Source organism: Branchiostoma belcheri, unplaced genomic scaffold (assembly GCF_001625305.1).
Source record: "Branchiostoma belcheri isolate BF01 breed outbred unplaced genomic scaffold, Haploidv18h27 scaffold64, whole genome shotgun sequence".
Taxonomy (NCBI): Eukaryota; Metazoa; Chordata; class Leptocardii; order Amphioxiformes; family Branchiostomatidae; genus Branchiostoma; species Branchiostoma belcheri.
In genome coordinates, this window is record NW_017804287.1 from 1,522,053 (window position 1) to 1,543,613 (window position 21,561).

The following is a 21,561-nucleotide window of genomic DNA, read 5'->3' on the forward strand; positions in this document are numbered from 1 at the left end:
TGTTAAAAACTTGAAGCTCATGCAACTTTAGGTTCTAATTACAAAAATCCGTCTTTCTTCTACCGTAGGGGACTCAGCGTTACGCCATCTTTGTGCTTTCATTTTCGACTTTTAACCATCCGGTTCACTAATAACGAGGTATGTTTGTTTGTTTGCCTCTGTCTACTATGTAGTCAACGACTTATTTTAAAGCCAATGGCAAACTGCGGAAACCCTTCCTTTGGTATGTTTATGTTTTGTCATGTTTCCTTTTTTTTCAAAAGTGCATAAAAATAAAGACCTCCAAAGATTTCGTAAAACTGATGAAGACCTCCAATTCCAAAATTGCGTAAAAATTACTGTGAGCGGGTTTGTTTCCAGATGCCGTTAGACACGGTCCTGTGCCTGGACACGTCCGGCTCCATGGCGGGGAAGGGCATGCTGGAGCTGCGGAAAGCCGTGCGACAGTTCCTGACGGGCGTGGAGCAGACGGCGACTCAGACGGGGCTGAAGGAGAACGTGGCCGTGGTGGAGTTCGGAGGGGGAGTCCGGATCGTCCAACACCTCACCAACGACTACAGACGTGTGCAAAGGGCTGTTGGTAAGACCCTACCAGTGTAACTAAAACCGTAAAAGCATGGTTTAGGATAAAGCACGTACAGTTGTGGATAGTCTTCGCGTATACTGAAAAGATTTGCCCCAGGCACGGTTCCGGATATGCGACGCGGACTATCCAGAACAGTGCCTGAGCATGGTTCTGGATAAAGCACGGTTCTGGATACAACAGGCACCATTATCACTAGACAGCGATTGCCAGGCGACCATAAAGAGACCAAAATTAGATTTGTGCGACCCTTGATCATACCGTAATAGGCACATAATCTACGATGTTTGATGAAGCTAGCATCATTTAAAGATTCGATAAAATACATAAAACTTAACAAGACTGTTCTTGACGTAATGTATGCGTTTGTATTTTTTAACTGTCACGGCCTTTAATGGAAAGGGGTGAAAGATCGTTGATTCCTATATGAAACTCGTTAATGGTCATAACATAGCACTAGTGGAAAATGACAAAATACGACAGTGGAACTAAAACTGTATCTCGTTTTTATTACAGATAACCTGAAACCAGGAGGGACAACTCCGATGTTTGAAGGTTTGATGGAAGCACTGAAGGAACTTGTACAGAATGGTGAGTACTGAAATGGTCAAAGTTTATAAGAGGTTAACCTATTTTTGTCAGAATATCAATTTGTTGAAGTAAACAGTACATGCTAGTATTGATTTAGGAATAAACGAGGAGAGTAATTCAACTCAAGATATATACTTCTTAAGAAAAGGAAATTTACAAAGAAGGAGAGACGATTACGCACACTTAAGAAACCTGACCTTTTTAACTTAGAGTTCAAATATGAAGGGAGACATTTGAAGAACACTATATAGCTAGGTTATCATTTAAAAGAATGAATGTTTTCCTGCTATTGGTGTTTGATCTTTGTACAGTATGCTGCAGTTTTGGCAAAAACATCACAAAATAATCGAATGTCGCTGACATGGCAAACAGACCTTTGAACTCATCGTAGCAAAGCTGATAATCTTTGGACGCAATTGTGTCTGCAGAAGATAAGCACGAAACAATCAATTAGGGTAACTTCTATGTTTGACGATCCAGCTTTATACTTTTTGCCCGTGGAACGCCCACGCCATTCAACATAGACTGCGTTCCAGAAAAGGACTATTTTAAGTTTTTTTTTCAACTTGTGACATATGTATTTGAGAGTAGAACACTTTTAGCTTAACGCTTGATTATGTAAATGTGGACCTGATCTGCATGATAAATAATCAAATGCTACAGTTCCACCATACCAACTGCTTGTAAAAGTAAACATCATTAAACAAAACTCATTCAAATAATGACAGCATTTGCATATTGCATGAGGAAATGCTGCCCTTCCTTGTCCAGATAAGTCTGTCATCGGGTATAAAATATGATCGACTCAGATATGCAGTAACTTTGTGAAACGCACATTGCCTTCGGTAGGTGGCGTGCTTTTACTGCCTGGTGGGATCAGGATGACGCCTCGGGTCATCTTGATGACTGACGGAAGACCTGACGTAAGAAATAGGGGTTTAACACTCACGTGACTATGACGTCAGTTTTGTTATCCATACTGGATGGTTAAACCAGGAAGAACATTTTGTCTATCGTCTATACGTATAAATACGCAAATTCATAGGGATAACACTTTCTGGTTTAATTTATCCAACTTGCACAACGCCGAAGAATTCGTACAAACGCCGAAGAATTCGTACAAACGCCCCATAAAACAGCATATAGAATCACAGGATTATTGCTGTCAGTTGTATTCAGATCAAATGTGTTGCAATAATGGTACTGTGGAAATTAGAATGTTGTGATACAATTGTCATAGTGCTAAATAGATCTGCCAGTATACGCTATGTGCATGTAGTTTTTCCCTTTGGCAGGACAAGGAAAAAGTGATATTAGCAGCGGCTGCTTTCAGTCGCGAAGGCTACCAGCAGGTTGGGCTGCCCTATCCCGTACCCATCGCCTGTGTGGGCTGTGGCTCGGGGGTGGACGTGGTAAGACGGTCTCGCAGGATGATACAAATGTGTGTGTTAGTGTGTATGTGTGTGTGTATCTGTGTGCGTGTGTTTATGTGTATGTGTGTGTGCGTGCATGCGCGTGCGTGCGTGCATGCGCGCGCACGTGTGTGTATATGTGCGTGTGAATGTTATTATGTGTGTGTCCTTTTTGTATGTGGATGGACAATTTGTACTTTTTGTTATTATCATTATTTATTAATGTTATTGGTTACTGTTTTTCCTTTATTATTATTGCTATTATCATGATTTATTGTATCCCTATTTTACAGTTTGTATGTGACTGTTGTGTTTTGTTTGTACGACAGGGCCTCATTGAAAAGAAGTCCCAAAAAAGTGATTAAAATAGGAATTTTCCTTCTATTACTTTCTTCCCCAGCCTCTTCTGGCAGCCATTGCGGCCGCCACAAACGGAATGTTCGCTATCGGAGACGTCAGCGAGATGTCCGGATTTTTCCTCAAGCAGGTACGGAGGATCATTTGTACACACCATCTTATCAAGTTAACATAGCTTTTGAAAAAAAATATCATCAAAGAATTAACAACTTTTGAATAGTATACACGAAGTGAACAGCTATAAAAATCGACTTGCATCTCTCTGGAATTAATTGAACTCATATTTTGAAACTATAAATCACCATATGCATTTTCACATGTTTCGCGAATTTTTCCGCTTTGTAGGTTTTGCTTATTCGGTTTGCGCTGCAGTTTGCCCATGGTAAGTACAGTATCAAGTTGGAGGACTTTATTAACAGTACTTTTCGGTACTCATTCCTCACACACTGTTATATTATGCATACTAATATAAAATCACACCTATCACAGTACTTAGTCTGAGTTGGTTCACTTAAGTGGATTTATAGGTAAAATGACTTTCATTATTCGTTTCTTCGTGCAGACATGAACAAGTTGCGAAACTTGATTCTTCTGAGGCAGTTTTTGCAACAAATGGGAGAAAATGTCAGCGAGGAAGAGGCGGTAAGTTAAACAGTTGTTTTCATAGGCTGAAAAAACTTCTTCCTCAAATCTTTATATACCGTGTAATAACAACCAGGTGTTAGCCTGGGCGCACACCATTTGTTTTCAAATGTTTTATAGGACTGATGGCTTAAATCATTTGGAGTTGTAACCATATCAAATGTTGTTGCTTTCTTTATATATCCTTAATGAATAGATCGCCTTGCGGGCCCTTCTGCTTGCAATGATTGTTGTTGCCGCGGACGACTCTGATGATGACAGCCCACGTGTCATAACAGCCCAACCTTCAGTAAGCTATTGTCTATTCAAATATCTTGGTCACCTTCTACGTCATAAGAATGCAATGAAAGCTCTCTTCTGTGTAAATTTAGAAAGAAAATATAAACACATGAAATAGCCAAAACGCACTGTAAAAAACACTTGCTTTAATAAAATGATGTATTCATGCAGAAATGTAGTATGCAAGTTAGATGGCTTGGTTAATAATTAATGCCGTTAAACGTGTAACGAAGCTATGCATTGTTAATGCGCTAACACCAGTGTTTTGAGCGTATATTTGCACCAGGCACCATGCTGAGTTCTAGTCATACTTACGATATGCAAAAATTTGCAGGCTTCGTCTCGAATCGTCCTCACCGAAACTACACTGCTCAGAGAGTAAGATATTTTCTCGTTTTAGTTGTTTGACTCTGTATTGGCGAATGTATGTGTCTTAAGGACACTGGCATAAAGGGGGGGGGATCCAAACAGAGTCGTCCGCAGATTGACCTTAAGGTCAAGTTGGCAGGGCGGGGGTTGTGGGTCAACTCTCAAAGATACTTGGGGAAGACCCTCTCAGAACAAGCTCTTTGCATGCAAGGTTCCTGCTAGACCCATGAAAATTACGTCAGCCCATAAATTCACCAAAACTGTAAACACCACGGAGGTTTCAACTCTCCGATTTTTTGCTGTTTACTTACACAATTTTTTATGTAATGTACCTACCTACACCACAAGATGATCTGTCACAATGTGGTTACTCCTAGTCACTATAATTATATATATATATATATAATGCATATTTCATTTTCATGATATACAAGAAAAATATATAAGTCAATGTATTTCTTGCTTTGCTACATGTATGTTTATGGGCTACTAATTACATGTATAACTATCGAGTCTCACATTGAATAATGCACCTGACTGGATCTATGCTGAGTTGTGTTTTTTTTACCTTTAAAGTAACAGTGACCGTGACGAGATTAACCATTGCATGCACTGCTGCATCTCGCTGTTCTTCCCCCTATGGATCTGTGTCTGGTGTTACCTGGTAGGTTGAAAAGTGCTGAAAGAAAAACGTCCTAATTCATTTTATACTATAATGAAGTCGTTATCATTCAATGTGCAGCTTCTTGATACACAGTACATGATTGCTGCACTAGTTACATTGGGGCACATAAGTATTGTTTTGGGTGACAGCATTGTGGGTTTGTGTGATATCTGTCTGGACTGAGTAGGTTGATAGCACGTGGGTGGGGAAACGATTGACAGGCAAAAAAACACAGGAAATGAGGCGAACTTACAGGTCACAAAAATCCAAAATAATTACCAGAAGTCTGAAATCTCAGATTTGTTTCTGTGTGCACCCAACATTGCAATGCTGTATATAGGTATTAGCCGATATAACCGCCCTTCGGCGTAACACACCAGCTATATGAAGAGAATGTGTTGTTCTTTTTTTCAGTGCTGCAAGGAAGCAGAGGCACAGTGATTAGTGATAGAAGAGGCAACGTACTTGGACAACCCTTAGCTGTACAAGATACTAGTAGACTTCACACTAATCACAGTTCATGAGACTATTGTCTTATACAACATTTTCAAGCATTTGATCTTATGAATATGATTTCACGTAACTCAAACATTACCTTACCTAAGACAAACTCAGATACTTTTAATTTACTGATGTCATGTCCTGAACCAATATCCTTGTATATAGGCCAATTCATATCCTCTGCTCTTCAGAAAAGAAACAATATCATCTGTGACACCTTGAACTGATGTTAACATTGTATCCATGTTCCATATATATTGTATAATTCATCACTCACAATTATAGGGTAGCGTTAGAATAAGGTATCTAGAAGTAGATTTTAGTATTGTTGTTATCTCTTGATTTAAACACTTGCCATACATTGTATCCATTGCAATTGTTGCGCAATAAAGATTGATTGATTTGATCAATTGTATGATCCGTTTTTTTAGCACCATAATTTCCTATAACTTGTACCACAATGTCCCAGCAAGCCCTTTTAAAGAGTATGAGTGCATGGTGGAATGTGGTCTCTGATAGTGCCTCCTATACATATTTAGAAGTATTCTGAAATACATGGGGACATTAGACATCAAGACTGTTCTTTGTTTGACAATAGTAGATGTACCTTCAAGTTTATTATCAATTATCAGTAGTGCAGTAGGAATTTTAAAGGCATCTAATGCAATATTAGGGTGCTGGATTGCCAAAGTCAATTCTATGGACATCTTTAATGTAGTAAGTTGACTCAATGATATCCCATAGCATACTGATACCGTTGAGGCAAAAATTGTGACACTGCTGACAGAAAACAGTTGCTTGTTTTGTAGGCTGGTTATAGGTGGTACCAAAAATTTAAAGAGATGCCTCATGCATGTAGCTTGTTAAATTGTAAACCATGAAGATGCTGCAGCTATTACAATTATGATAATTATATGCATAAAAAACTAGAGAAGTTGAACTGTCTTCACAAAATGACAAAAATCTAAAGACAATTCCATTATGTGCGAAATATTGATTAATTAATTGCTAATATACACGATATGCCATGTATCTAACACAGCATCAGCAGACATAGATCATGCATTCTTTATAAATGTACATGTAACAGCTATATACATTTAGTTTTAAGTGATGGACCCCTTCAATCTAATTTTCAATGTAAATAAAATCTTGACTGAAGTGAAAATGAGAAAATAATTATTCAGGTAAAAAAATTGCGGTTTCAAGTTACTAGTATTATAAAAATATACATCATACTTTCATAGTGTACAGTACATTTGCTTCAATCTACTATTAGTTGTCAGATATCATTTATACAAGTCTGTTAGTCTGGTAGCCTCTCTCTTTCCAGAAATGAATGCCCCATGTGTTGTAGTGATGTAAGGTGTTATAGTAGCCTCTCCTGCAAACAGCACCTTCAAGATAAAAAAAAATCACATAAAGGTGTACATGTAGGTCCCATAGTATTTTAGGGACAGGGTGTCTAGCTAGGGCATGGTCCCTCTCTTTCCACTGCCTTTTACCTCCCAACCGAAGTTAGGTATTATTGTATACCTGTGCGGAGAGAGGAAAGCTGTGCCATTCCCAGGGACGCAATGTCTATGCCATGCAGAACTGCAAGGAATCAAAATGTGACCTGAGACCCCTCTGTCTCATTTATGCTATTATCCTTAGCCATTCAATGCCACACAAATGCTGTCTACTTGTTTAATGTATCAATACTGATGTTACTTTAAGTCCTTTTCTGTTCTAATATAAGGACTTACCTGGAGAGGGTTTCCCTTCCCATGACAGTTGGCATGTCCTGGCAGAGGTTCAGCTAACACATCGCTGGCCTTAGCCTTACAGTTAACAGGTACGTTAGTGTAGGCTCCGCAGATGTAGGGGTTAGAATGCCATCTGGAGCACAGAACCTCCACAGCATCTGGGATATCTGATCTGCCGGTAAACTGACGCAGTATCTGTGTGCACACTTTGCCAACCTGAATATGACAAAGATGAAAATCAAGGTGTAGTGGCTCTGCCTCTGAGGTGTAGCATACATATAACAGACTAAATGAAAACACACACATAACAGCACGAAATGAAATTTCATTCTTTAGAAACAAACTTTAAGGTACACCATCATTTCTTCTACACCCATAGAGTCAGTAAACGCTGTTTACATCCTGCTAAAATTGCACAAAACAAAGTTGCTTTATGATTTGTTTACCTCAGTATTTGATAACGACTCCATGAATTCAGCTGCCTTCCCACCAATCCATGCATACAGAACCTCAGGATGTCCCTCCAGTGTGTGGAAACCTGTGATCTGTTTAAACCACGTCTCTTCAACTTCCTTCTGCCTTTCTTTGTCCTCATCCCAAAGCAGCTGGATACAAGAAAAGGGCTCCTCCAAGGGAGGGCTTGGAAATCTGAGAAAAATCTTGTCAACAGTTCCAAAACCAAGACTACTTATTGCATCTACCTTGCACTGAGGTAAAGGAGGTTCAAATAACGTACTATGATTCAGTTTCAAGTACCCAAGAGAGACTGTAACGATTACATGGTGGGCAAAGTAGGTAGACCCATCTTCACAATGGACACTAACAGGGAACTCCTGGTCATCACTTTCTCTGTTCCACTGCACAAGTTTCACTGGTTTGTTGTACTGTATACAGTTATGAGGGAGCATATTGACAAGTACTTGCACAACCGCGCCATATCCTTTAGGTATTGGCACATTCGCTTCCCCTTCCAACTCTTCATATTTTGACATCTCTGAGAGAGAGATATTGTATAAAGAGTTACAGGCATTGTCTATTGTGGCAAACTTTTTATACCATGCTAGCATTAATTTCTTCCAACTCACAACCCTGTCAGTATCGAGTAGTTGTAGTAGTTCTGTGCGGAACTTGTGATCAACGAATTCGCCAACGCTCTGGAATGATTCGCAGTTGTCTGCTTTACCGCCTTTGTACGCTTGGTCTGTTACATCATCAAGTTTGCTCCAAAAGTCAAGGATAAAGTCAAGGTCAACCTGTTCACCCTGCTCGGTGTAGAACTTGTCGCCTGCAGGAAGAACTTTGACCTCTGTGTCCCCCAGGAGGTTGTTCTGTAGAGCGAGGTTGTACAGCGGGTTGTCCTTGTTGCCATGGAGCCAGGTTGCCCCTAAATCCAGGTTGTCAACACCTTGAAAGACAGAAAAGCTCTTGATACATTTATTTATCATTTAATCCATATCAATACATGTTATTCAGTTGATATTAACAAGGAAACAATTGCCATGCAGTAGATCAAATTCTGAAGACATACTTAAAATGACAGATGGATAGAATATGTGCAGGTCCGTTTAATTTTTTTGGCAGAGAAGCAACTATCTATAGTATACTAGTATATGTGAGTGTATGAATGCGGCTAAAAAGATGGCATCCAGGCCTATACTCATAAAACTTGTGCTGTCGGACTGTCTTTCCTTTAGCCTGGTTACCAGAAACTACCTGAGTCTTTATCATCTCCACAAAGAGAGGGTGATCATGAAGGCTCTGGAGCTAAAATAGTTCTGGTAACCAGGCTATCTTTCCTTACCGAGTGCAGTAACAGTATGAACTCTTCCCCCCGGTCTGTCCATGGCTTCCAGAACTGTGACGTCTGTGTCCCCAGTCTGAGTCAGCTCTACTGCAGCTGACAGACCGGCTATACCTGCTCCCACAATCACTACCTGGGGTCTCCTTGTTGTCATGGTAACTCTTTTCTGTGGAAGGACAACATATAACTGAAAAAAAAAAACAATTGGTGAAAATATGACCATTCTTTCTGCTGTCATTTGCTTCTTAATACATCTTACGTGACTCATCATCATCATCATCATCTTGATTACCCCCAGATAACCCCGCGAGGGGTGCCGTTAGGGGGGGGGAGGTCAAGGCTAAGGCGGGCAGGCCGCCAGCCCGGCCCAGAACGACTCAACATTGAGAGCCACGACTACCGGGCCAGGTAAGGAGTTCCACTGTGGAATGGTACGGGGAAAAAAAGAAAATCTGTATGTGTCAGTGCGTGCGTTAATGGGCTGATATTTAAGAGAATGGCTCCCTCGGGTACGCCCGTGTGGGCTGCAAAAAACTGCCAATTTGGGTATTAATTGCTACGATGTTATGAACTATTTTAAAAAATGTTGTGAGGCGGATGCCTCAAAAGAAATAACAAATACGATATCAGAGATTTCAGACTTCTGGGAAGTTTTCATAAAGTAGTCATCAGCTTCCAGAATTCCCCATGTTGACCTCCCTGCCAGCTCCCAGTCGGATTCTGAGACCTCCTGTTATTATCCCTGTCAATCCCCCACAAACCCAAGTGCTATCAACCTAGTCTCTCTGGACAAACTGCCACCCAGTCACCCAAAACAACACTAAAACTACGAAAGTTATAATAACATGAATTTATAAAAATATGACATTTACTAACATCCATGCGAACCATAGCCAGCTGCAGATCCGTAATTTCTCGATCTTTGAAATAAATATTCGATCTTTGAAAGACTGAACTTTATCCGCCCCCCCTCCCACCCATGGGCCCTTCCTCAACCAAAAAGGCCACAGAATCGTTTTGTACGAGTCTTAACAGGTGGCCTGTATCAGGTTACGTTGTTTGACTATTGCGGTACAGCCCTAGCATTTTGTATCGATCTTCCCGATGCTGTTATTTGAAGTACATGGCATTCTCTTTCCAAGAACTTTGTTGTTTACCTTCTCAGACATCTGCTCAGCTCAAGCCCCGCGCTTTTCGTATTTTTCCAATAATTATCACGTGACCACGACTCGTCCAATCACGGCGCCGGAAATCAGTCGCCAATACGACCGGCGTACACAGCAAGATGTCGATGTGGAACGAGCAAAGGTGACGAATTTTCCGCATTTTTGCAATATTTTTGGTCAACATGAGCCACCTAACTACCTCTATTACACACCGTTAACATGTGTGACCTGTCACACATGTAATTTGAGGGAAATTACGCGAAATTCTGACCAAAATTATGCTGATATTTCGGTGGGTGACCCGACCTACTAACTTGGTGCTGGATGTGGACTGTACTATACCGCAAGTTTCCACATTTTTGCAATATTTTTGGTCAACATTAACCATATTATTACATTCATGACTACTCACTGACATCACTGGTCAGTTTTACATAAAATCTGAGGGACATTCTGACCAAAACTATACCAGAACCTCGGTGAGTTGACCTCCCCCCAGATGTTTCGATAGCCAAATCGACCGTGTGATAACAGTAACAACATCGCGAGTGTAGCAAATATTTTCCCCACAAACTTTCCCTACTGAGCGGCCTAGCGGCATTTTACTGGCACCGTGCGTTGCGGAGGAATGTTTATACGAGTCGAACCCACGGTTAAATGTTTGCTTTTTACCGCGCTGACAAACAGTTATAAGTCCGAGCAAACTTGAGTAGGTAACGGCGTTTGTCACCATTTTGCAGACAGTTTATTTGTACGGTAGTACGGGGGACATTTTTAGCCGTCACGGTGTACTTGAGCGTGCAGGAAGCCTGTGTTTGTGTTTGTTATGCTCGCTACTGTAGACCAACACCATCAGACACTGTGTTCACAGTCAAACAAACGCCTGGTTAACCAACAAAAGACGGACTTACAACGCAGAAAGGGTCTTTCATAATGGCTGAAGTGCCTTTGGTGAAAGATCACGATACGTTCAAATAAGTAATATCCGTATTGGTCTCTATAGATATAACTTGTTGCAAAAGTGTTAAGATTATAAAAATATAGCAGAATTGAAGTTTTTGGTGTGACGAAGATGTTTTCTGTAATTTGAGATAAACTGCTCTGCTTACAAACTGAGTTTCATTCAATATTGTCACAAACAGCGAAGGCTTTACTTGGCAAACAAAATCCTAAGGTGGTTATCTCAACTTCTTTGGTTACCAAGGGCTATACTGTTACTAACTGCTATTCGCAGTTATGTATAGCTTACCATAGATGATGATGCATTTTCGTGCTACTGTTTTGTAGTGTCTGTTAATTGTATTGATTATCAATATAATATAGTATAATATACATCACATGTCACCTAGTGATAAAGTGGTAGTAGGTACTTGAGGCACAATGTGCAGGGAGACCTGTTAATTGTTCAAATATGTGGTTAATGCTTCTAATATATTTGTGTGTACTGTTACTGAGCAACAAAAGTATACTGTCAATCGCCCAAGTTGGATTTGCCATACTAGTATTTATAGCTTAAATTCCATGTCAAAAGCCATGATTAGATTAGAGGAAATAGTGACAAAGGTGTTTTTGATAATCATTTGTGATGGAATTTTTACTACGACTTTTACTGAAGTGTGTTTAGGTTACCATTTTGCTAATTACGTAGTCTGGTATATAACACAATGCAAATACATTATACTGCCATTGCCAATGCCTAGGAAAATTAATGTTGTGTTTCTGGTTTCAGTCCTGAAAAAACTAGCGTTAATAGATACGGGTTTTCCTCTTTTTTTATCGTTTTTTTTTGGGGGGGGGGCTAAGAAAACGTTTAACAATGAATTGGAACTGTCTCAAGGACCCCTCCACCCATTTGCTTGTGGACATTTCACCCAATTTACTGAAAAAAAAATTGCTCCAGAAGATGCATGAAATGACATTTCACTTGGAATTCAGCCTGGGTTTGAAAGCGAGATGTGAGATTTAAAAAATTTATAGCCGTCGATAAATAAACACTAAGGTCGGCTGTCTCGACTGTTAGTCAGGAAACCTGAAGCACAACATCTTTTTCCTGGGCCCTTTCAGTCATTCATATTTATCAAGGATAATGAAAGGAATGATACATTGCTAAAGGTAAGTCGATACCTCAGGTAAACCTCAAATTGACCTACTTTTCTGTAAGTTTGAAAGGTATGAACAACAAATCAAAATTGTAGGCCACTCAGACTGAAGCTTATTCATTCAGGAACTGCCCCAAAATTCAAACTGGAACAGATTCAGTCCTGTCAAATCCTGTGGGATTTGTATTTACTTACCCTGTGTTTCAGGTCATTGTTTGACCTATTGACTGTATTGTGCTGATTCTGACAACAATGTTTTGAGTAGAAAAATTTTGAAGCATACAAAATTTAAAGTTATATCTGGTTGACATCCTGTTACAAACTGTCATTCTACCCACCCCTATTTGCTTTGGCACGGTCCAAGATAACACAGCTGGTTGCCATGGTATCACAATTACACAATTTCATGTTTAACTTAAGCCCAGCCCCTGAATTTTTCAGTAGAAGATTAATGGTTTCATAGTATATGTGAAGGGAACAGTGTCAAATGGCAATAGCATGTAATTCAAATTTTAAGCAGCTCATGATCAGTAATATTTACTCAGTTATCAGTACATGTATTGTGAATGAGGTTAAAATTGAGGTGAATGCACTTTTTAGTCCAAAGTGTGAAGGACACAGACTTAAAATTGTGATAATGCATTTATTCTTTGGCACTCAAAAATGTCTGAAAATGAGTACAATGACAATTGCAGCTATTATGAACCACAAAACTATAGCACAGTGACCACATGTTTTTAAGATGTGTTCAGAAAACTACTAAGTACACATTATTGTCAAGTTGCTGTAGATTGAATGTATATACATAAATGTCCCAGCATATATTATTCATGACTCTTTTATTATTCATAAAATAAGGTTATCATGATCATTGATGTGGAAGTTACTGCTTTATCAGCTGAACGATAACAATAATCATTGGGTTAAAGGTGGGTGTTGGTCTTTTAATGTGCAATTTTTCAGTTGCCATATCTCCTATATGATTTACATGATACATTTTGCCGTACTTCTGTTGGAAGTGTAATGACCTATGAATTCACTGTAATCAAACTGGTGGTTTATCATTAATATATATTCATTGCTAATGTATAAGCGAACAGCCCTTCATTGCTATATATAGTATAAGTCTTATAAGTTATCCTTCGATAAGTTTGAAGAAAGTAAAATTGTATGTTCGTTCCTAGCCACTGAGTACTGCAATACTGAAGAAAGCCAGTGTCCAAACAACAGTAGACTCCGGACACCAGACTAATTTTTAGTCGTGAAATACACTCAAATATAAAGGGGGAAAATTGAAGCATGTTATAGAGACAACAACTATAGTTTCTGCATATAATGTATTAAGACTTAAGTCATCCAACTTGGGAGACATATTCTAGGTGTCATGAATTTTTTGAGGAGTGGTCATCCTAATAAAAAAATGTAGGTGCTACTACTACTGAGAAGAGTGTTGTCATTGGATTAGATCTTCTCACGAAACAGTCTTAAAGAACACGGCAGTCCTCAGATGCCACATGTCCTTGCAGGAATGCCATTAATTATTCAGAAGTCATTTTGTGACTATAGCTACAGGTACACAAAGAGCCTTGTGTTGGCCTTTTTACAGGCGGGTCAGCCCACTCTCTCTCATAGGTGATTTTCATACTGTCCTACTTTTACAAAACCCTTAGGAAATGAAAAGAAAACAATTTTTCTATTCAAAAAGAGACAGTTTCTTTTACCTGCAAAGAAACATAATCTTTTGGTGTTGATCTGTGTTATTTATTTTCAAATATACATAGTATAAAAGTTTTTGCTGACTCTGTGGCCCCTGTATTATTCTTAGTGTACAAGACTTTATGTCGAAGTCAACACATAATGGGTATCCTAGATGCATATGGTTAAAGTGATGAGTTGTTACCGGGTACAGCTACTAGTAGTGAACAAACCATATGCGGTCTAGTCGTGCTAAAAGGTAAGGAATTGTAATTGGTATCCACATTACTAGTATGGTATATCTGGTATTTTGGTGATTTTTTATTTCTTTTCTAAAGTCACGGTAAGTTGGTAGGCAAACCTGTTTTTTTTTTTAATTTTTGAAAAAAGATTGACATTTTTTTCTTTGTACTTCCAGGGCTCCTCCCTTCCACACGAGGGTGGGAATCCTCCCAGGAATTGGATCGGATTCACCGCAACCGACCTCTCAGAACCAAGTCGTCCCCGTAACACGGGGGAAACAATTATCTCCTCTGATAGACACTGGGTATGGAGACACCAGCAGTATGGGCTCCGTCGGAAAAGGTGCAGATTCCCGCCTAACGATAGTCGAACAGTCCAACCGGGCTCTCTTGGAAGAAGTAGTCAGACTCCAAGGCGAGCTCAAGGCTTCAAATCGACGACAGGACCAGATCATCTCCGAGGAGAGAAAGGCCAGGCAACAAGTGATTGACAACTTAAGGTCGAGCAATGACTTGATATCACAACTTGCTACGCGGCTGAAGAGAGCGGAAGACTCTGTGGTAGAAGAGAGAGAAGCCGTGTCGGCACTAGTCAGTCACACCAAACAGGTGGAGAAGGCAGTTATCAGCAGTCAACAGGAGCTTATGGGGAGAAGAGATACACAGAGTACTAGGTAATCTTTGCAATTTTCTCCAGCTTGATGTTAACACTAAATTCCATAGTCACATTGTTGTTTTTTTGTTGCGGTTACTATTAGCATATTGCATGTATTTGTATGGTTGTTAATAGTTTGAATGTATAAGCACCTTAAATAGATTAACAGTAGTTTGAATGTATAAGAACCCTAGATATAGCATGTATGACACTGCTCCTTTATAATTATCCAGTATAGTAAATGTATGCAAAAAGTAATAATTACTAGTAACATCTCACAAAGCCATTTAGCATATTCTATTTGATGGGCTTTAATTTTGTAGATCCTTTGACAACTTGTGTCCTCTCCAGGATTACTGAACTAAAGCACGATCTGGACCAGTCCAAACATGCCAGGGAGCAGCTAGAACGTGCCACCATGAGTCTGATCGACGAAGTACGGCAGATGAAGGCAAAGCTAGATGGCCAGGGGGTGGATCTAAAACAAGTGGCGGACGAAGTCAAGCAGAGATCGCGAAGGCTAGAAGAGGATAGCAGACAAGCTGTATGAGATTATGATAAGATCTATAGCATATTTACTGCTGTCTCTTTTTCTCTTCATACAGATATTGTACATAAGTAATGCCATGATCGTAAATCCCAACAACAATGGGCTTCCCATTGTTGACTTTTTGATGATCATTGTTAGGGCACATCCACCTAGCAACATATAGTTTGATCTAGTATTAGCCATCGATCATCAAGGACACTATTGGGAACAAAGAAGAAAGTACTAGTAGTAGTTTTTTCTGATATTGCTGAAATGAAGCTCAGATTAAACAGCAGTTTCCCTTACCAAAATTAGGACTTCAAATTTTAATTTCTGGAAAAAAAAGATAAAACTTTTAAAGTATACAATTTATTGAAGTTAACGTGAAGATATATCAATATGCTTCTACTGTCAATTCTGTCACTAAATCTTCTTAAAGCACATTTACATCATCCTTACCATAATCCAGAATTTTGCACTGTTTCTTAACTTTAACCTCTAGTGCAGAATTTATCATTTACATGTGACTGTTTTGTCCACTCTATTCATATCATTTCTTTCTCTTTACTTTTTGTGTGCACCTGTCGGACTTGTGTGTATATAGTGGGTAGGTACAGCCTAAATTTTGCGTTTTTCCTTCTCTGTCTTCAAAATCCTTGATTAAGCTATAGTTTTTAGTTACATTTACTAGTATTAGTTTTGATTTTCAGTCATTATATATTTTTTTAGAATCAGAATATTAATATATTCAAGCAATGTAAAGATTGTTTCCTAACAATACAGGTACTTAGCATGTGTTAGTGTAGTACAAACAAATTTATGACAGTTGAGGTACCTATTTCAGAGTCTTGAGTATAAGCAACTGCAACAGGTGTCAATGGTGATTTACATCCCTTAAAATATGTTATTTGATCTACAGAAAAATGTTTGTGATTCATAGACATTGGCTGTGGGGTTCATGTGAAGTTAATGAAAGTCAATCTTAATAACTGCCTGAAGTCAATGATAAACTTGGGCGATGTGAACTAAACCTTACATTCATGTAATATAGCCAGTTGCCATTTTTAAAGTATACGTGATAGGCAAGAATTTTAGCAGAGAGTGATATTTTGACATTTAGGCAGGCAACACATATTAAATGATAATTGAACTTTTTACATCTCCAGATTGACACCATCAGAAAACAGAGTGAGATGCAGCAGCATAGTGAAGTGTCCTCAAGTCAACTCAGAATGCAGTTTGATGGGAGGTTTGTAGACTAATACAATTGTATTTATAACATACATGTACATATGTATGCTACAAAATAATGTAAGTTTTCTCAAAACGTGGTGTTCATCTGTGTTTGCTTCCAGGTACAGAAGCCACATGTAGACTAAAGTACTGTGTATCGTTTTCGGTGGCTGAGTTGTGGGTTTGTATTGGGTGGGAGGTGATTTTGACAGTTGGGAGGTCACACCTTAATTCAAAGGTTACCCAGCATGTGCTGGGAGGGGTAAGTGTACAGTATGTGGAGAAATTCAGGTCAAGTGGGGTCATGCTAATTAAATTACATTACACAACCCTCCCAATATTTATGAAAAGCTTTCAAATTGACACCGAGAGGACTTAGTGAACTTAAATGTCACAAAAACAGAAAATACATTTTTTGCCTTTTCCTGAAGTTTGAAATCTCAGACTTCTCGTTTATGTGTTTCAATACATGTTTATTTGGAACATCTGTAAATTTTGATAGGAAAAACAATGACCATACTGTACATTGTCACTGTCACGGTGCTCAAGTTAACAGTTGAATATGACATTGCAGGTTGGGAGAGGTACGGGATGTGGTACTGGAGCTGAGGAACAGGCAGAGTCAAGAAGAGATGTCACGTAGGCAGCTGGAACAACACATGGAGTCAAGGTGTGGTGTTGTCAGCCATTCATGTAAAACCCTTCCAAACCAGCTGCCAGTAGTACTTTGATGTATAGTTAGCATACTGTACATGGTAAGGCCTGTCACCACAAGCTGGTCATTACATTGTAGAAGCAAAACAGAAAAGATACTCTTGATGCATGTACTGCTAAATAGGAACTTACTTTTGTGTTGGTTTTAATCAGAGGGACAAGGAAGTTTTTGCTGTTTCAGTTCTGTTACAGTAGTACAAAGAGATATTGAACACATCTAAAGTTTCATGATTTCACTTTAAGTGGATGCTATGGAAAAATAGTGAACGCATTAACAGTATTTGGAAAGCTGGAAGAAAAGATCTTTTGAAATGCCTTCTGTTCTCCCCTATAGAATAGCAGAGATGCAGTCAACCTTGTCTAACCTGGAACAGAAGAGAGAAGGGGACTTACACACGGTTGATATTCTACAAAAAGAGAGGGAACAAGCTGCTGAGAATGAGAGGGTCAGACTACAGGTCTGTGGGGTTTTATGGCTCAAAGGATCCAGAAAAAGAAAAGCAAAATGCAATGTCATTACTGCTATATATATATTAGACACAGTGTGTATTTTTTTGTTTATCATGCATTACCCATTAAAAATCTAATGTATAACTATAATACACTGGATTTGTACACTGTAAATATACCCTTCCTTAGGGCACAATTTTGGGGCCTGCTAGGTATTTGAACCCGGAACATAGATTCTAAGTCAATAACCCTAACCACAAGACCACCTTGACACCTGTCAAGAAGTTAAAAAGCATTGCAAGTGGTTCAAATAATGATTACTAGACTAGCAAAACTGGAAAATTCCTTAGATGCAGGAATTTTATCTTGCCCTCCTTTTTATTTGAAAAAAAAAAAGAACTTCCTAAATTATGTGTATTTTTTTATTTTATCCACATTATTGTATATTTTCAGGGTAAGCTGAGTGAGATAGCAGAAGAGGTCAGTAAGAAAATACTGCAGAAAGAAATCCGACTCAGGGAAGAGGCCCAACAGAAGTTCCATAACGTTGAAAAGGTATTCTATTACATTTGTTCATAATCACAATGGCCTTGTTGTGCCTTTGTGACTGACTTGAGCCAACTAGATCCCTAATGATTGCCTCGACCTTGGCTAATCTCTCTTTCTTTTGCCTGAAGTATTACATTGCATGTATTACCTATTCATATGTCTCAATATACATTGTATATACATCATTATTTATTCATCATTTCTTAACAACCAATTCAGTGGTATACGTGTGTGTTTCATTCAAGATATCCATGAACTCGTACAACCTCTTCAGTGCACATTGTATGATTGTCCTATTGTGATGCATAGAGGCTTACAGGCTTTCAATGCCATCCGTTCCGTTCATTTAAATGTAATGTGAAGGCCGATTTGGTCATCTCATGAACAAACAAGGTTCAAACAAACAAACAAAAAGGTTGATCCAAACTTTTGTTTTTTTACAGCACCTTTTTTATACATGATGTATAAAGAAAACGTTATGCTTAAAAGAGAGGCATTAATTTAGGATTTCAATTGCCCACATTTGTACATGCCATAAATAGTTTTGCAGTGTTTTGTATAACATTACAGTAACTGCTTTTTATGTCAAACACCAGTTTTGTAAAGTTAAGGGAAGGTACAAGCTGTGTTAAGATTGGGTTGTAAGGTTTGATCCATTCTTACTGGGATAGATTCCTACTAGAGTAAGCATTACTTATTTGGTACATGAATTCATCCTCATCCAACACAGGACCTCCGGATTTAATTTCTGCCCCATTTGAGAGGATGTCTCTAACCAAAGCTAGTTCACCTGAGTCATGTGAGGGTACTTGTTTCTGTAAGGTGCCTTTCCCAAGAGCACACCATTGGGACATGCTAGGGATTCAAACCTTACCCTGGAGTGTTATAATGTTTTAAAATGGTTGTATCAGCAGTGTTCGAAATACCTGTCTGCAGTCTGCAATCTGCAGATAGATTTCAAAGATTGCAGAAGAAAAATTTATACAATCTGCAATTTTGCAGCAGGAAAATGCAGCACTTGGGATTTGGTGCTCTTGGTCCCAAGGACAGACAACACTTAAGCTCCTGTTCTGAAACAACAGGAGCTTCTTCACTAATTTACATCAACCTTGTCTTGACTTGTCTATCTTTTGTTTCCTTTTGGACTTCCAAAAATTTGTCTTCACTAATTTGCATATCAATCAATAGTTCATGCTTATAAACTTGCAAGATTGTAGTACGTATAGAGGCTTGTGTATTTGCAGAAAGTATTTCCAAATTGCAGAACAAAATTTTGACTCTTCTGCAATATTGCAGAACACTGAAAAAAGGTATTTCGACCACTGATCAGGTTGATAGCCTTGATTGTTTTTTGTTTGACTTTTACACAGGTCCTGAGAGGTGAGGAAGCTGCCAGGATAGGACACGAACGCTCCATCAGGGAGGAGAATGAAAAACGGTGGGGCGCACTGCAGCAAATGAACGAACAGGAGTTTCTTGCACTGAGGGATATTGTCAAGGTAGCCAATTATTCTTTTTCCTCTGTTAGATGCTCCATTTAAATACTGTAACTTCAATACAGGACTAGGACAGAAACAGTGCAGAGTTGAAAAGTCGCTCCTGAATTCCCCAATGTGTTGTCCTGTATAAATTTCTGCTGGCTTCTGGTCAGATTCTGTACTTTTCTAGTTAACCCCTTTTCCCATTTCTGAAATTTTCACCTGTCATTCTGCCTGCCAATCAAACAAACAAACAGACACACAAACCCACAGACAACCTTCCCAAAGCAACACTTATGCGCCTGGAAGTAAACTATCAATCCACATGTACATTTGTATGTCTATGTGTCCACAATACAGGTGCATAAGTCCAAAACTGCTGAGAACTTCCAGACCCTGAGCGAGTCTGTGTCAGTGCTGGAGAAACAAGCCATGGAAGCCAAGAGACAGCTGGAGAAGGTCCTGAAAGCTGAGATACAGACAAGGTGAGAAATCCAAATAGATTTAGGGAAAAGATAGAACAGGGCATACATGTACGTGTATATGTTTAGAGAAGTTGCTTGTTACATGTACAATGTATGTGGGTCAAAGTTCATGTTGTGGTTACTGTACAGTAGTCTGGTATAGATGTGGGTAAAAAATGGTCAATATGCTATTTTTTCCAAATCATATTTAAGGGAATAACAGTTCAAGGCATGTGGCTTTTACTGAAATGTATGCACAGTGTCAGGCAAACTTCATTCTACAAGTATTTTCCAAATATTCCTTTTGCCCCCCTCCCTTCTAACTACCTCTGTAAAAATGAAAGCGTCCCCAACGGAGAAACGCCCACCGGACGCCGTCCCTGCCCGTCCTTAGCGGGAAACGGCGTCCTGACCGTCCCAACACAGTTGGCAGCGTCCACAAACTTCCCCCGGACGGCCGTCCCAGAAATTAGCGACGGCACCCCGTCGCTCCCAGCCCGTCCTGAACCGTCCGGCATGGAAACGGGCGTTTATTAATTAATTGACAACAGCAGCGGCCGGCACTTACGTGCTTCACGATGTTTCCCAGGGGGGTTTAGGCTTCTAACGCACATGCGCCAAGTTTGAAGGCGCTAGATTTAACGGTCACCGGGCTGGCTGGGGAACACGTCTGCTGCTCAGTCGACCTCAGTTTTTTCCATTTTGTTGGATTGTCTGCAATTTTGGAGGATGGAATTCATTCATACAAGCAGCTATATCTATCGTCGACGCTGCACACAAGTTTGGGCATCTCCAGCGACTGACTAAAATGTCAAACGAGATGTTCCAAGAATGTAAACAGCGGCCGCCAGAATTTTGGGTGTACCGAAGCAATCTGTCTCGGCGATTCTTTTTCGAGGATACTCGGTAAGTGGACAAGAATTTTTCGTTGTCAAATGTTACAAGGGAACTGTGTAAGACAGTGTTACAATTGCCACAACAGAACATTAGTTAATTCCAGGGGCTGCTGAGAAGTTTGCGGTTATATTTTGTGCCTCCCCACATAAATTTTGTCACATGCGCCGCCGGGCTGATAAAGGAAATTCAATGTTTTAACGCCGAAAAATAAAAAGACGCACACGAACGATTTGTAGAATAATTGTGTACAATACCTGCTGTTTTAATAAAGAACGATGATGCCGTAAAAATGTACACGTCATACACAAAAAGAGACTCGAAGTCCCGCACACAAGTTCGGCCCGGGAAAGTCCTGACGTCACGGCTGCCATCTACAAACGCAACCGTCAATGTTGTTTTCATACAAAATCTTCCAAGACGCACAAAAACTACGTAGAATATAA

General features: G+C 39.4%; 3 protein-coding genes across 6 annotated transcripts in view; 2 read left to right on the forward strand and 1 right to left on the reverse strand.

Annotated features, from left to right (window-relative positions):
* Positions 1-5,451, forward strand: LOC109483381. The gene is made up of 12 exons (XM_019786385.1): positions 1-138; positions 361-580; positions 1,100-1,174; positions 2,024-2,097; positions 2,470-2,586; positions 2,987-3,073; positions 3,289-3,325; positions 3,506-3,585; positions 3,782-3,874; positions 4,199-4,242; positions 4,810-4,897; positions 5,312-5,451. The coding sequence occupies exons 2-12, from the start codon at positions 361-363 to the stop codon at positions 5,336-5,338; spliced, it is 942 nt and encodes a 313-aa protein (XP_019641944.1). The 5' UTR covers positions 1-138; the 3' UTR covers positions 5,339-5,451.
* Positions 4,829-21,561, reverse strand: part of LOC109483360 (spermine oxidase-like) — a 17,686-nt gene continuing 953 nt past the window's right edge. The window contains exons 2-5 of one of the 3 annotated variants that reach the window (XM_019786358.1): positions 8,948-9,113; positions 7,593-8,551; positions 7,147-7,362; positions 4,829-4,912 (exon numbers count right to left, since the gene is read on the reverse strand). In XM_019786358.1, coding sequence (XP_019641917.1) covers positions 4,871-4,912; positions 7,147-7,362; positions 7,593-8,551; positions 8,948-9,113 — 1,383 coding nt within the window. In that variant the 3' untranslated portion in view covers positions 4,829-4,870. Of the gene's footprint in view, positions 4,913-5,805; positions 6,796-7,146; positions 7,363-7,592; positions 8,552-8,947; positions 9,131-21,561 lie in introns of those variants that run through there. The other 2 variants (XM_019786356.1, XM_019786357.1) reach the window with 2 other exon arrangements.
* LOC109483345 (coiled-coil domain-containing protein 154-like) overlaps positions 10,167-21,561 on the forward strand; it is a 24,064-nt gene continuing 12,669 nt past the window's right edge. Inside the window, exons 1-9 of one of the 2 annotated variants that reach the window (XM_019786337.1) lie at positions 10,167-10,255; positions 14,326-14,823; positions 15,156-15,348; positions 16,500-16,582; positions 17,141-17,236; positions 17,615-17,738; positions 18,184-18,285; positions 19,650-19,778; positions 20,118-20,242. In XM_019786337.1, coding sequence (XP_019641896.1) covers positions 10,233-10,255; positions 14,326-14,823; positions 15,156-15,348; positions 16,500-16,582; positions 17,141-17,236; positions 17,615-17,738; positions 18,184-18,285; positions 19,650-19,778; positions 20,118-20,242 — 1,373 coding nt within the window. In that variant the 5' untranslated portion in view covers positions 10,167-10,232. Of the gene's footprint in view, positions 10,256-10,403; positions 10,593-14,325; positions 14,824-15,155; positions 15,349-16,499; positions 16,583-17,140; positions 17,237-17,614; positions 17,739-18,183; positions 18,286-19,649; positions 19,779-20,117; positions 20,243-21,561 lie in introns of those variants that run through there. The other variant, XM_019786339.1, reaches the window with a different exon arrangement.